Source organism: Myotis daubentonii, chromosome 8 (genome assembly GCF_963259705.1).
Source record: "Myotis daubentonii chromosome 8, mMyoDau2.1, whole genome shotgun sequence".
In the NCBI taxonomy this organism is placed as follows: domain Eukaryota; kingdom Metazoa; phylum Chordata; class Mammalia; order Chiroptera; family Vespertilionidae; genus Myotis; species Myotis daubentonii.
In genome coordinates, this window is record NC_081847.1 from 76,374,146 (window position 1) to 76,390,719 (window position 16,574).

Consider the following 16,574-nt stretch of genomic DNA (forward strand, 5'->3'; position numbering starts at 1 on the left):
TGTAACGGCTAATCCAGTTTGCCCTCCCACCATCCGCTGTGACCACTCCCCACACCATCACCAGCACTGGATGGTACAAGTTTTCGGAAGTTTTGTGATTCTGAAAAGTGCAGTGTGCCTTGGCATTGCCATTTGCATTTTTGATTACTGCTGAGATTGTTCATCTTCACTTAGTTCATCAACTATTGACCTTTTCTTTTCTGAGTCGTGCCTGTTTGTTTCTCTGCTCATTTGTCTCCAGCATGGTGTGTCCTTTTAAAGTGATGAATAGCTACTCTTCGTTTTTAATACGGAAACTTTCAGATATAAAAGCAGAGAGAACCTACATATTCTGTGTACATTATAGATAGTAACTCTTTGACAGCTATATCACAAATATTTTTTCCCTGTCTTTCAAATATCTTTTCATTTAACTTATGGTGCCTCTTGCTGTATGCACAAAATATATTGCTAGCGTGTCCAATCTGTGAGTCTTTTCCTGTGTGGCTGTTAGATGTCATGCTCTCTCAGGAAAGTATGTCCCCTTTCTAACTGCACCCTCCCTGTGTTGTCCGGGGAGAAGGCTTTGCAGTTCTTTCAACCTCTGAGATAAGTAGAAGGAGCAGTAGCGACAGCAGGAGCCAGCATTATGGAGCACCTTACTTTGTGCTGGCTATTGTGCTCGGCAACTTTACACATGTTGTAAATCCCATGAAGAAGGTGGCAGTGTCTTCCCCAGTTTCCAGATGAGGAAACTGAGGCACAGAGAGGTTAAAGGACTTGCCTTAGATCTCACAGGTGGGAAGTGGCACAGCTGGGTTTGACCCCAGATGGCCCTCATCCAGAGCCTGCACACACTCAGAACCAAACACTCCTGGAGCCAGTCTCTGAGCCTATAGAATGTTCTCAGTAGTAATGCTTTTTTCTCTTTTGAGGATGAGTTAGATTTGTTGAGAAAGCAAAACATCACGCAGAGCAAATGTTTACTGGAGCTTGGAAATTCTAATGAGCTGTGTTGTGTATAGTCACTGCTTGACTTTGATCCTGAAAGAACCATCCTGATTTGCTTGTTTTTCTCTTAAATTGGCACTGCAGACGGTTCCTAAAGAGGAGCTCCAAAAGTGTCAGAGCAATCATTGAAGCACTGGGGCAAGCCTTCAGCTACACACAGCAAACCGGCCATAAGCTTGGTGATGGGGGAGGAAGGGAGGTATAGAGAACAGAAACTCATGGTTGGGGGGAAGCCACAGTTACTGTCAGTTATTGGAGGCTGAGCTGTCCTCACCTTTTGAGGATCATACTTGATGCACACCAATTAGTGTGGCCCAGTGGGTGGTGGAAAGAGGGGAGCCAAGCCCTAGGGCTAAGCCTCAGGGGAGGGAGCTGGAAGGAGGCAATTGGAGAGAGTGGTTTTCTGCAGGAGTAGGAAAGGGGGTTGGCACCTCGCCACCACCACAGGAACGAGTGGACAAATGGGGCAGCCTAATTATGGAACCGCGTAGTGTGGGTGAGCTCATCTTCCTGTATTTTGACAGGAAGGCGATAAGTTGGATGCTGGGTTGCAGGCAGTGCAGTCCTCTCTGGTCTGTCTGAGGCCTTGTCTACAGGATTTCATTGCCAGGGGTCACAGAATTCATTCCCCTGTTAGCTGTAGTGTCTATAGCAGAAATAGAGACACACACCCCCACCCCCAGCTCTGTCTTGGAAACAGCTGGCAATGAGCAATGGATTTGCAAGCAAAAGACATTATGAGAGTAGTAGGTGTTATGTAATTGTTGTGAACCTACGAAATCTATGACTTGGGTGACGGGCTTAGTCCTGGCCCCTGGAGGTTTGGCCCAGTGCAGTACAGCAGCTGAGGTTGTTGAGAGCACAGGCATGGTTTTTGCAGACACAGACCCCGCTTCCTCCCCAGACTTGGCCTCGGTCTCCTCCACTGCAAACTCAGGATGATGGTGCCTCTTTAACAGGGTTGGGGAGGGAGTTAAGAGAGGCAGCCCAACTGTGTGCTCAGCTCAGTGTTGTTATTATTGAAGTCACTCCATGCCCTGGAGCTCTCCCAGATATTGTTCTATTAAAGAAGGTAATTACCAAATAAATATGGACATGACCTGGAGAGAAGTGTGTGCACTGGCATAAACACATGAGAGGATTTCGCAACCACCACGTTAACAACCACTGGTACCGTGAGTGGCAAGTAGCTACTTGGGAAGATTTATCTGATGGTAAATGACTCATTATAAATGGGATTCACCCACAAGGGCTGTGACCTCCTGAGGTAGGTGTGATTGGAGTACAGCCCACGATTCTGATTTCTCATTTCGTGTCCAAGAGGCTCTGGTTTCCTGAATATTGAACAAGGAAGGGACATAGGGGAGAGGGCCGGGGGCCAAGGGTGGTCAGCTTGTAACTGGGAAAACCTCCACCAAGAAAAGGCTGCGGCATTGAGGCACGAGGGAGGTCACTTTACACAGCCCCTCTGACTTCCGGGCAGGATTCCCAGTTTCTCAAAGATTCACTGGGACCAGATGGCAGGTTTCTTGGGAGTTTTGGATTTTCTTGAATTGAATTTGGGCAACTTTCTAGATTGGGATGAAAATGGCAGATTTGGTTCTTAAAACTTAACAGGGATACTGATGAATTTTAAGTGAGTAAGCGAGGTAGGTTTGTGTTTTAGGAAGGCCACTGGGAGGAGCAGGAGAGTGCCCTGGAGGAGGGCCGACTGCAAAGGGGGGTGGGGTGGGGGAGGGCAGGGATGATGGGGGGTGGAGGGGGGACAGAGGGGTGGAGGGGGGCGGGGGGGACCTTGAAGCAGGCAGGGACAGTGGCAAGTAGGGGGAGGGGATGAGATTCAGGACATCACTTGTGGGACAGTGGCTGCATCATATGGTGAGGCAGAGGAAGGAGAGGAAGGATCCTAGGTGATTCCCACGCTGCCGCTAACACAGGGTCGGGAGATGGTTGTAAGGCCACGTGGTGAGCTTTGGGCATTTTTAGTTGAGGTGTCCCTGGTCAGTGGGATAGGCACTTCTGGACTCAGGTAAACGTAGGTAAGGGTTGACACCTAGGCGTAGATGCCATAACCCAGTGGAAACCAACGGAGTGAGCCAAGACGCGAATGGATAAAGCCCTAGGAAATGCTGAAACCGAGAACTCACTGTCTTTCCCCTTCAGTGAACCTTGAAACCAGTTGTCTTCAAGTGTAAGTGTTTTTAAAGCTAGAGTGGCCTTTCCCGGTGTGATGTTTCAGGAAGAGATAAGCGATTTACTATGGGAGTGCCGCTGGGCACACTGCACAGAGAGGAAAGGTCCTTGTTTCTTTGATTTGCTTTGGGAATTTTCACCCTGAGGGTCAAGCCCATTTCCTGTAACGCACCTCCCCCTACACACACTCTACCCCCCCACCCCCACCCCCGCAGTGTTCTGAATGCTCACAGTCCTTCCTAGAGGAGCTCGATTTTCCTCCGGCACCTTGTGGAGGGACAGGTGTGGGTGTGGGTGGTCCTGCAGAGCCAACCTCTCTCTATATAGCCCATGGAATTCCCAGGTCCCTTTGCAAGTGAGCAGAGACTTCCCAAGGATTGCTAAGCTGAGCTGATTGAATCCCATCATGGAAGAAGGAATGAGATTATCTTTGCTTGACAAGAGTCTGCATGTGGAGGGAGCCTACTGGTAACTCTTCACTGAGGAAGGTTGAATGAACAGGGAAACAGCCCTGAAAATGTGGATGGAAGAGGCCAAATCTGCCATAATGAAAAGGAGGACTGCTCAGAGTGATGCTGGGGGAGCACTTTGCAAGGGAGCCCTTTGGACAGGCCCCGCGAAAAAGGGCCTAATGGCAGTCTGGTCTCACACCACGTGCTCAGCATGCTGACAGTGATCACAGAAGCATCATATCCATGTTAAAAAAATACCCATTTCTAAGTGAGTGATGTTTATGGTTCAGAACCAGATCAGAATTAACATGGGCTATTGTCATGGTTCAAGTACGTCTTGTGGTGCCCCATACCAAGCTGTCATCAGCTCTCCTGGTGGGATGGGGCCTCGGTGGGATGGGCAGGGGGTGAGACCTGCTAGACTCCCCATCACATGGATGCAGTGAGAAGAGGCATCGATGTTCAGGGGAGACTCTGAAAGTAGGGAGAATTGTTGGCTTCTTTCAGTCCTTAAATGGAAGAGACATTTTCTTTTTCAAGCCACAAAGAAATGATGGTAGCAGAGGTAGCAGAGCACGGTGGTCAGGAGCTTGGGTGCCAGAGTTGAATTGCCTGGGTTCGAATCCTGGCTTACTAGCTGTGTGACTCTGGGAGAATTCCTTAACCTCTCTGTGCCTCAGGTCTTCTTCTGGGAATGGAGTAATAATAGTATCTACCTTGGCAGTTCCCATAAGGATAAAATGAGTGAACTCTGTGGAGTGCTCAGCATGAGAGTACCCGGCACAGAGGTTGTTAAATAAATAGAATAAGTAGGTGACTGCAGGCCTCTGAGTAGAGCCTGCTTTTCCTGGAGAGATCCGAGGGAGGCAGAACCAAGCAAAGATGAAGGAGCCTGCCCCTCGCCCTCGGAGAGTGGCCTGCAGTGGGCAAGGAAGCCTGGGCACATTCGGGACAGGCATCTGCAGCCTAAATGCCTTTTGAGCATCTTGATGCAGCGTGCTTCCCGGAGACACAGAGCTCAGGAAGGAATTGAGGGGCAATTATATCACACCTCCGGAATACCCAATTACAGTGTTCACACTGCCCCGGAGAAATCACTTCATTCCTGAGGTTTATTTTTCCAGCGTGTGGTTCTGGTTTTATAAACATGAGATTAAAAGTTGACTAGAGATGAGCCCCCACAAGGCTGTGGCCGGTCAGGACCTGCTGTTGCAGGCATTTCTCTCCTAGAGGTCTCGGGTGGGCGGGCTGAGTCAGGTGGCAGGGGCATGGCTGCGTGCCAATGGCAGGCCTTCGGAACTGGACTTGAGAAGATATTTTTCTTTGTTTATATTTTTTTTCACCTATGAAAAGCTTTGTGAAATTGCCTTTGAATTATAAGGGTAAATCATTTTTACCAGGAAATGGAGGGAATATCATGAAGCAAAGATGAAGCACCTTTATGCTTTTTAAAACATGGCTGGGACTCGAGTCCACATCTGTAGTAGCTCATGTCTGTAAGCATCTGAGCAAGCCAGCAGCTAGGAGACAAACCCCAATCCTGTGCACCTTATTTCACAGTAAGCTTACGTTGAACGACTTCTTTTTCAGTGTTGACATTCTATGAACTTTGATATTATCACTGTCCTGCTTTTATTGAGGCAGGAATACTAGCTCATGAGCTAAAGGAGAGCTGAATCATACTCATTCATTCATTATTCACTCAACTCATATTTTCTTGTGCCATCCACATTCTTGGTCCTAAGGGTACAATGGTAAACAAGATGCTTATGAAGCGTCCAGGCTCATAGGACAGTGCACACATAAATATTGTAACAAGGCAGGTATAGCTTTGGAGGAGAGCTTTTGAAAGGAGCAAATAGGGCTGTGTGGTAGAGAGCAACAGGATCTAAAGGTATGACCTTGAGGGGAACTTGCAGGTGTGCACAAGGACATGCACAGGGGTTGTTCTTACAGCATCACTTATAACGGCAAACAATTGGGGAATGGCTAGGTAACTAAATCATGCAATAGCCATATAATGGAAGGCAACCAGCATTAAGAAATGCACCATATTGTAAGTACCAACATACTTGTCACATCAATTGCTGTGTAAAAAAATGTAGAATAATGTGTCTAATTTTTTAAAAGGTTTTTTATTGGTTTTAAAGAGAGGAAGGAAGGGAGAGGAAGAGAGAGAGAGAAGCATCAATGCAAAAACAAAATATTAATCGGCTGCCTTCTGTATATCCCCCACCAGGGATCAAGCCTGCAACCCGGGTATGTGCCCTGACTGGGAATCGAACTGGCAACTTTTCAGTGCATGGGGATGACAGCCAAACAACTGAGCCACACTGGCTAGGGCATGTCTAATTTTTTTCATCTGAAAATTTATATACTAAGTGTATAACAGTGGTTACCACTGGTCAAAGGGGACTTAATTTTTATTAGTAATATTATAGTTTCTTAAAGGGAGTTTGGATACTTGTAGTTTAATATTAATTTTAAATAGTTCTTTAGAAAAGAGGATAGTGGGATGGGAGTCATCCAAGAAGCCTTCTCAGGCATTGAGGCTGAATCCTAAAGGATGAAAAAAGCTGCCTGGGCCTATGCAATGCCGTGTTCAATGGCAAAGGGAGGAAAAGGCATGATGTTCCCGGGTAACTAATAAGTGTCTCAAGAGACAAGGCTTCTGAGTGTGGAGGGGGACACAGAGGTGGAACAGAGATGAGATGAGGTTGCACAGTAAGCAGGTCAAGTCATGCAGGGTCTTAGAAACCACAGCAGGGAGTCTTGCTGTTGTTTGGTGTGCAGTGCACATCTGAACAGATGCCTGTCTGCCTGATGTTATCGGATCAAGGTGAAGGAGGGTGGAAACAGGGACACTTGTTTGCTATTGATGCAAAACCACTGAAAAACCTGGGTAGCTTGGACTAAGGCAGTTGTCCTCAACCCTGTGGACATGCTCAGTCCACACCCCCAAATAGTTGAATACAATTTCTGAAGCCTTCACATTTTCAAATAGTATATCGTAAGGGTGAGGATCACTGATTGCTATTGACTGTGGAGAGGCATGCAGAGGTCGAGGCATGAGTTGGAAAGGCAGTACGACTCACTGCTGAATCTTCCAGGCCCACCCTCCTGGGCCAGGCTGAGCCCAGAACTGTTTGGGACACTGTGGGAGCTGTGGGAGTGTGCAGGGCAACATGCGGACCTGTGATATGTGTCCAGTTCCTTTGGTGAAGGTCTCTCGATCATTCTGGCCCTTTGCCACTTTTTTCTCTTACTGTTATCTCCATTTTATAGAATTTATTCTTCATTGGCATCCACACCAGCAGATGGTCAATGAAGTAGAAAGCAAATGCTACCCAAACAAGTCCATGTGGTCACGGTTGGTAATTTGGGGCATGACTTGAGAGGGGGAGAAAATAGAAAATGAAGTTGTTTGGGAAAAACACTGGCTGAAATAGAAGATTTGGGGTTTATCTCTAGATGCCAATTATCTGTACTTTATTACCATATTATGAGCTGACTGTGGTGTGTTGAAGTCCAAAGCATGTAAAAAGGCAATTAGAGTTTTAGAATCAAACTGAGTCACGAGTTAGAAAGATATTACTGTGTACTGAAACTCAGACATGTTTGGCTTCCTCGTGGTGGGTTATATTTGATATCTGCTGCTTAATTAAACACATACGTGTTATGTCTCTTTCATTGCTGACTAGGAGTCCTTCACCCTTTAGTATCGTTTTCTTCCCACTTGTAAAAAATCATAACACTGAATGTGTGCAGGGAGTACCATTTTTTGAAACACTTAGAAATGAGCTTGATAGACAGCACACATTAAACTGGGGATTAGACTAGTGATTGGACAACTTCTAGAGTTAGGAGCACTTGTCTGATAGCCACAGTGTTGTTTCCTCAGCTATCACAGATCCCCAAAGCTGGAGGTTCCCATTCTGCTGTTGCACTTTACTTTATGGGCGAGATGAGAGAGCCCCAGGGTCTCAGGGTAGAGCCAAGCCAGTCACAGGGCAGGGCTGTTTTCACCTCTGGACGCTGCCACTTGGCATCCCTGCTGTTTCCAAAAGTTCATAGAGAATTTCAGTCCTCAGTCATCCTAGTGTCTCTTCTGCTCTCTGAGATCTCTCAGGGACATTTAAAGCAATTTACTAGTATCTATGACGGAGACTAAAGGTTTTTAAAATCATAAAATCAAAGTACATACAAAAGAAAGTAGTGAGGCATCACAAGGTCCTTGGTTATCACTGGATTGATTTGTTTTATACATGAATAGATTTGCAACTCGGCTACTAAATTGTGTTGTTGTTTTTTTCTCCTATTGATGTTTATACTCTACAGACTGGAATTCCATTATATTAAACTACTCCATTTGTGTGTGTGTGTGTGTGTGTGTGTGTGTTTTAAATATGTTTTTATTGATTTCAGAGACAGGAAGGGAGAGGAAGAGAGGGATAGAAATATCAATGATGAGAGAGAATCATTGATCAGTTGCCTCCTGCACACCCCCTACTGGGGATTGAGCCTGCAACCCAGGCATGTGCCCTGACCAGGAATTGAGCCATGACCTCTTGGTTCCTGGGTTGATGCTCAACCCCTGAATCACACCCGGCTGGGCAAACTGCTCTGTTTTTAGCAAAAAGAATATGCTGGATCCATTAGTAGTTCATTCTAAAACAGAATAGCAAAATAATGGTTTCTGTATTAAGTTCTGTTCTTGGGTATTTTCAGTATCCATGGCCTGGACTGTATATTCCTTCTGAGCTTTGCGTGCTACAGGGACAATAAATACCTTCCTGTCTAACTTTGGGTTCTCACCATGGAAACAGCAGCGTAACAGCTGGGCTCTGTTAGATGTCTTTTCATTCTCTTGGCTGGCAAAAATTTGTAGGGGGAAACTTTTCTCTCTCTTTGGTGGACAACAAAACGCTATTTTTGAATGAAATCACTCCTCCAGTTGGTCAAATATATGTCTTAACTGGTTAAGATCACTAATTGGAAATTTTAAAATCTCATCTTGGACCCTTGGTAACCTAGAAACAGCCTTAAAGTTAAAAGAAAAGTGTGAGTCACTCTGTGGCTGAGTTCAAACTCCAGTTTCAGTATCCTCTAACACAGAGCAATGCAGAGGAGCCCACAGGGGCACTTTCTCTGTCATAAATTTAACAAAATAGTTGTATGAAATATTTTTTCATCTCATTATGCTCTTTCCCATGCATTTTACAGAGCTAAACAGGGCATTTTAAATGTCTGCATCTTATCTAAGCCTACTGCAGAGCTTTTTAACTCGTTGCCACACACGGGTCATACCTGTGTCCAGACGGATTCCCTCAGGGGCACCCGGCAGGTCTCGGGTGACTGGGGCACTGGGTAGGTCTCCTGGGGGCCACACACAGCTCTGTCCTTTACTGAGCTGTGCAAATGGTATTTTGTCGGCTGTGCTATGTGAGAGGAGGATCGAGAAGCAGAGTTCAGGGGACTGTTGCTCAGAAGGAACAGTGCAGCGATGATCGAGTGATAAAAACAACTTAGATTCTGCTTGTTTCATGGAGTAGCCTGCATGGTAGAACGGACATGGGCCTGGACATTAGGAGACCAGAGCTCTTACTGGCAAATTTTGTGATCTTGCCCTCTCTGGATCTCTTCTTTCCTACCTGCACTGTGGGGAGATCTCCAGGGTCATCTCTCGGTTCTTGCCAGTCTTGTTCTTAGACCATCCATGCAAGTTTCTCCATGATGAACACCATGCTAGGTCCACAGTACAAAGAACTGCAATAGGCAGCAAGAACTTACTGGTTGTCCCTGGGGGGTGGGCCCACTAGAGAAAGAGAGGAGGAGTAACTCCAGACAGGGAGAATGGCTCCTGCAAGGACCCCAAGTTGACATGCCCTTGGTGTTGGGCAGATAGAGCAATAGACCAATAAAGACTGGGTGTGGAAGTTCATGAAGGGAAAGTGTGACACAAAGTTGGAGAGATAATGGGGGGTTAGAGCAGGGGTCCTCAAACTACGGCCCGCGGGCCACATACAAATACAAATATTGTATCTGTTCCCGTTTTGTTTTTTTTTTACTTCAAAATAAGATATGTGCAGTGTGCATAGGAATTTGTTCATAGTTTTTTTTAAAACTATAGTCCAGCCCTCCAACGGTCTGAGGGACAGTGAACTGGCCCCCTGTTTAAAAAGTTTGAGGACCCCTGGGTTAGAGTATTATGTAGGCAAATTGGATGTGATCCTAAGGTTAGTAGATGTGTGAACAGGGGAGTATCATGTACAAAATCCCATCTTGTCCTCTGGTCAAATTTCTGCTTGGCCTTTTGGGTTTTGCTCCAACAGCACGTAGAAGTCTTCCTCAGTCAAATATTTCTGGGTGCAGTTAGTTGTTTAATGTCTTTCTCCGTTACGGGCCTGTAAACTCCAAGGACGGGAACTTCTTTTAACCACTATACCCCAGCATCTTGCCTGTAATAAATGCTCAATAAATATTTGTTGGACAAAGGGAGAGAGAGCTCTTGCTCCATAGTTATACCTCTTTGCTTTAAAAAAATTTGTTTTGTTACTCATAGTGGGAAATCTCTGCACCTTCTGCTCTAAAAAAAAGTGAAATCTATGTTAAACATTCTAATTGTTCACAGTTGGATTAATCATAATCCTTGGTTCATGACCCATTGTCCTCTTTGGTCCATGTGTGGCACTGTCTTTATTTATTTATTTTTTATATAAAATATATGTATGAATATAAAGGATATCAGTGAGACTGTGGCCTCACTAAAAACCCAGAGCATTACCCCTAGACCACATTTATCTGTGTACTTCCAACTCTCCCATCTCTGGACCTGGGTAACCAGCACTCGTAAATATTGTTTATCATTATCTTATGGGTTTATTATTAGTTTTTAGGATTATCAGACATATATGTATAACCAAACAATATATTATATACTTCTGCCTTTTGGAACTTTATAAAAAAGTATAACATATTTCTTCTTACACTTGTTTTATTTTCTTCACATTATGCTCTTAATATTCATCCATAGAGTCACATGGAGCTGAAGGTCATCCATGTTCACTGTTTGGAATACCACAGTTTATTCTTTTTCCTATTGGTACATATTTGGGTTGTTTCCATTTTTGGGCAATTACATGGTTTCTGCGAGTGTTCTTAGACTCATGTCCTGGCGCACATGTGCTTCTGTATTGCAGGCAGTTTTTCCCAGCTTTGACACTAGTGACACTTTGGACCAAGCCCTTCTTTGTTGCGGGGGCTGTCTTTTGCCTTATAGGTCATGACATCGAAGGCTGCTAGGTGACAGTAGCACCCCATCCTTAGGTTGGACAACCCAAAATGTCTCCCAGGGGGACAGGATCACCCAGGTTCAGAACCACTGCCTTCGGGCAATGCCACTTCTAGGGGATATGAATCAGGTTCATAATATGAATGTTTAACTTTACAAGATAGCACCAATTATTTTGCCAAATGACATGAAATTTGGGAAAGTTAAGTTGTGTTTGAAGGAAACTGACTCTTGCAGAATTGGTCAGGTGGTTGGGCCTCTCGCTTTTCCAATGTAAAAGGTGTGACCTCCATGGAGTTTGGGACTATGTATGGTAAAAAGGAAAATACCTGATGAGTTCAGAACAGACCTGTGCCCTGGAGTAACTCTTTATCATTAAAAATGAGTGAAACACCCCTAGAGATATTTGAGAGCCACATGTCAAAGACCCCAGAATTCTGTAGTACAAATATAAACAAAATTAAGTTATACTTTAAGAGAAAATTCAATTAGGGAAAAAGTAAATTATTTGAACTAATTCTTCAGTCTTAAATATTATCACATAAAACATCATTCTGTTTGACTAATTTCATCATAGAATGAAACTAAATAAAATCAAGCACAGAAAGTCCTATGCTCTTCAAGAGGGTATTTCCTTCTTCACTGCTTGGTTGTAGGGCAAGGCCAGTGCTTTGACCATAGGGCATCCTGGAAGTGGGCCCTCCCAGGGCATCATTGTGCTGCCTGCCCTTGGTCCTTCCCTTGGTCCTGATAGCACAGCTGTGATACACACAAGACCTGGGAAGATTTATTGCAGGATCAAATGTTGAGCCTAAAGAGGAGCCAAGTTGGGAAGTAGCTTAGGATTGCCCTCTGCAAACATCTGTGGGACAACTACATGCAAGAGAAAGGGCTCAGGAAGACGGAGCTTACACAGGTGGAAGTTATAAAAGGGGGAGCGTTGCTGTCAGTGCTGTGGAATGCTTTGCAGAGTACTGTGTCCTCGTCCTTACTGAATCAAGTAAAGTTTTGAGTATCCACTGGTGGGGATGTTAGAGATTTCTTCAGAGGGCCCAAAGGACAGTAATGATAGAGAGAGCTAATAGCTAAAACAAACAGATTTGTTCACTATATGCCACACCTTTTCAAAGTGCTTTACATATTAAGCACTACTCCTAGGAGGCAGGTACTGTTGTTGGGATAAGGAAAGTGGGGCTCAAGTTCAAACACCAGGAAGTGATGGAGTGCAACCCAGGCAGCCTGGCTCCAAACCTCTCCAGGTCGAGCAGACTTTGCTTCTACATGACTTCACCACCTGGGGAAGCAAGTGAAATCAAGTCATTTTGGAGGGAGAGGCTCCATGTTTTGTTTTAAAGAGGAGAGACCTATTGGGTGGCAGGATAGAGATCTGTGGGTTCTGGATAGACTAAGCGTAATAACACCTGCAAATTTCTGATCAATCTGAGGGAAGGTGGCCTCAGGCTCCATTGGGCAGAGTTTCCAACTGAAAAGTACCTGATTATCATCAATGGCAGGTTGGATAACTGGATTGTGGCATATTCATATAAGGGAATGCTGTGTAGCATTGAGAACAAATGATCTTCAAGTGCACATAACAGTGTAGACAAAAGAAGCTGGACATGTAGGATTCCTCTTAGTTGGAGAAGAGAAGCAAAGCTTACCTGTGCTACTTAATGTAGGGGAGGGAAACAATTGGAAGGGAGCATTGAAGGAGTGCTAGGTCTATGGATGCATCTATTTTAGAAAGTAGAGGAAAAAAGAAAAGAAAAAAAAGAAAGTAGAGAAAGGACACTATGAGAATGCAGAAAAGTTATGGTGGGAGGAGTGGAATGAGAGATGGGGGCTTGTGGTCCGATTTCCCAAGCGGGCTAGTCCTGTGTCATGGTGAGAAGGACCAGTGTGTGAGGGGCTGAAGAGAAAAAAGGTGAAGGTCACTGAAGCTCAGGAGTCAATTCCTTTGTCAAGGCATGTAGAAGCCCACATGGCCTCAGGTAGGTATTTCATGTGGACAGTAACATAAATCAGGTGTTGACAAAATTTAGAGGCCAAAGGAGGGTAATGATTCAGTTTTAAAGTCTGTACTTTTCAGCTGCAAGGGCGAAACCCCCGTTCAACTATCTGTAGCAAAAATGAGAATTTATCATCTTCCATTAGTAAGGCAAAAGTACTGGATCCAGGTTTTTAAATTGTCACGGGGCTGCTCTTCTCTCTCTCTCTCTCTCTCTCTCTCTCTCTCTCTCTCTCTCTCTCTCTCTCTCTCTCTCTCTCTCTCTCTCCAGCTCTGCTTTTCTCGGGTCAGCCTCACTCATAAGCAGCCTTCTTCCCCTAGAAATGACAGGTGACTCCAGACTTTGAAGGCACCAGGAGAAACCCAGGGGTGATATGGATTGACTCCACCTAGACCTCACATCTACCCTTGAAGTGGATCAGCCCTCCCTTCCTTCCCCTGCGAATTACATTCACTGAGAATGAGGGAGTGACATGCAAAAGCCATAGATGCCCATGGAGGTCAGTGCCCTGTGGCCTGACCCTCAGTGGTTTCTCCTCAACAGTTGTGCAGTGAAGAGGTGAGGACCCTGCTTGCTGCAGGAGCTGGGCCTCACCACGCACTCCCTGCGTGACTCTGTGTGGAGGAGGAAAACCACAGAAGAGTCCTGCCAAGGCCAGAAGCTGCTCTGAATCCCGGGTGGGGTGCAAGGCAGTGGCATCCAGCCAAATTGACAAAGAAATTTGGCCTGTGCTGGGTTATTGCATCTCCACCCCACATTGAAATTTCCCCATCTCAGAACTCTCTTCCTTTCTCCAAACAGACTGAATGTGCTCTTTTCATTTCAGCCAGCTGGAGTGATTTTGCCTCATCGTCCTGTTTGTCTGTAATGCTTATCTCACTTCTCCATCTTGTCTCTGTGTGCATTTCTCTTTTCCTGGCCTCTTCTCAGGGATGAGGAGGAGGAGGAGGAGGAGGAAGAGGAGCAGCCAGTCACGGAGCCCAATTCAGAGGAAGAGAGAGAGGATGATGCCTCCTCTCAGGGCAAGGACAGGTACCAAGGGCTGGACCCTCCCAGGCCCCCACTCAAAGTCCCACGCTCCCTCCTAGTGAATGGTTCGCAGCCACCTGTCAGTAGTCTCCACCCTTCCTCACCAGCTCCCACCAGCAAACCTTTACTGACCCTATACCCAGAGCCACAGAGTGATTAGTCTGCAGAAATCACAGTGCATGTTTGCATGACAGAACTTTATTTTTTCACTCCAATACAGCCTTCCTAACCATGCTTTGTGGAAAACTCACCCAGTTGGTTTTCTTCCCACTGTTCCCTCCCTCATTAAGTACTTTGGCTCAGTCAGATTGACAGAAAATTTTAACCCTTTCAGCACTGTACTAAAAATAATTATGTGTGTTTCCTTCTTCCTACTAATTTTACCAGTACAATAGTAGCTAAAATGTGTGGGTAACTACTGTGTGAATGATGCAAGTTTGTTTTTTTATCAAAGTGGACAGGAACACTTTTTATCCACTAGAGCAGTGGTTGGCAAACTGCGGCTTGGCAAACCGTGGCTCGCGAGGCACATGCGGCTCTTTGGCCCCTTGAGTGTGGCTCTCCCACAAAATACCGACTTCTGCGCATGGGCCATGAAGTTTCAATCGCACTGTACATGCGCGCCCGCACGTGGTATTTTGTGGAAGAGACACAGTCAGGGGGCCAAAGAGCCGCATATGGCTCGCGAGCCGTGGTTTGCCAACCACGGCACTAGAATATAGAAAAATTTTTTCAGTATTTATTTTTATGCCCAGCACAACTAACATAGCTCTAGGGTCCTTTGGAGAGTTTACTGTTCTCTGCTCATCTCTCCAAGGTGCATTCTTTCTGTCTTTAGTCAGTGGTAACAGACATAGGCACCTTGCAGATGTTCTTTTCCTCCACTTAATTGGCTATACTGCAAGTTGACACTTTTACGGTTAATTTTTTCCACAAAAAGCAAAATTAAAAGGATCTTGGATGAATTAGGGTAAAATCATTCTCTTACTAACTTCAAAGTCAATGTGATTCTTTGCTGCTGTGGCCTCATTCTCCAGGTCACCAGGACAAATAAAAGTTCTCATGTAGGCCCCTTTGACACCCTTAGACTCCCACCATTCCCATGGGTCATGGAATCCTCTCTGAACTGACAAACTAATGATTGCTTCTCCCCTTTGGAAATAACTGGGAAGAAGCCAGCAGGTATGGAGAGAGGAATGGAATGGCCTGGTGACAGAGAATCAGCCATACATTTCAGAATGAGAGGGCGAGAAAGGTGGGCATTCATCAGAGCTCCTAGCTCATGCTGAGAGCCCCACTTGGCGATAGTGACTTTAGTTACAGATGCTCTGGGAAGGGAGGAAGTTTAATTGACAGTCCCTTTTGAGGTGAAAAATTAGTTACAGGAAATTATGTAGACCCTCAATAAATACAAGGTATGGCTCCCTATGTGCTGAAATGTGCATGTCCTGTCCCCCACCCCCCTACACACACACACACACACACACACACACACACCCTTCAACCTTCAGTGACTCACATAGTTCAGCACCTATGGACCAGATGGAAGAATGTGGCCAGAATGGGTAGCTTTCAAAGGCATCCCTGCTGACATTCTGCTGTCTTTACATAGGATTGTTTGCACAGTGGGTGGTTGTTATCCGACCCTCTGAAGTGTTTTTGACATCATGCCTGACGCTGGAGGGTGTCCTTGATCAGACACTAGTCATGTTTTTCAGTTTTAGGAAATAAGGTGTGCATATTGAACACCAGGGCTCTATTTAGATAGTACCATAGTGTTAATTCACATCAATCTGCATGCTATTTGTTCCCTGGTGTAAACTTACTAGACTTTAAAATGGTGGGAAGATCCTGCTTACTTCTGTGGGTTTGGTGTCTTCTGCTGCCTCTCCTTCCTGCTGGCTGCTTCTTTGTGTGAGCCCACCATGCGTACCCATCACGTGTGCCTGCTGTGTGTGCTCACCAGGCATACCTATCACGTGTGCCTGCTGTGTGTGCCCACCATGCATACCTATCACGTGTGCCTGCTGTGTGTGCCCACCAGGCATACCCATCACGTGTGCCTGCTGTGTGTGCCCACCATGCATACCATTCACGTGTGCCTGCTGTGTGAGCCCACCAGGCATACCCATCACGTGTGCCTGCTGTGTGTGCCCACCAGGCATACCCATCACGTGTGCCTGCTGTGTGTGCCCACCATGCATACCCATCACGTGTGCCTGCTATGTGTGCCCACCAGGCATACCCATCACGTGTGCCTGCTGTTTGTGCCCAGCAGGCATACCCATCACATGTGCCTGCTATTTGTGCCCACCAGGCATACCCATCACATGTGCCTGCTGTGTGAGCCCACTAGGCATACCCATCACGTGTGCCTGCTGTGTGTGCCCACCATGCATACCCATCACGTGTGCCTGCTGTGTGTGCCCACCATGCATACCTATCACATGTGCCTGCTGTGTGTGCCTACCATGCATACCTATCACATGTGCCTGCTGTGTGTGCCCACCAGGCATACCCATCACGTGTGCCTGCTGTTTGTGCCCACCAGGCATACCCATCACGTGTGCCTGCTATGTGTGCCCACCACGTGCCAGGCCTGCACTGAGC

At 46.0% G+C, this 16,574-nt stretch overlaps 1 protein-coding gene across 13 annotated transcripts in view; it reads left to right on the top strand.

Moving 5' to 3' along the window:
* FHOD3 (formin homology 2 domain containing 3) overlaps positions 1 to 16,574 on the top strand; it is a 393,487-nt gene that overhangs the window by 279,247 nt on the left and 97,666 nt on the right. The window contains exon 11 of one of the 13 annotated variants that reach the window (XM_059707132.1): positions 13,866 to 13,967. The exons of the other annotated variants lie outside the window; for them this stretch is intronic. Coding sequence (XP_059563115.1) covers positions 13,866 to 13,967 — 102 coding nt within the window. The remainder of the gene's footprint in view (positions 1 to 13,865; positions 13,968 to 16,574) is intronic. 13 annotated transcript variants of the gene reach the window in all.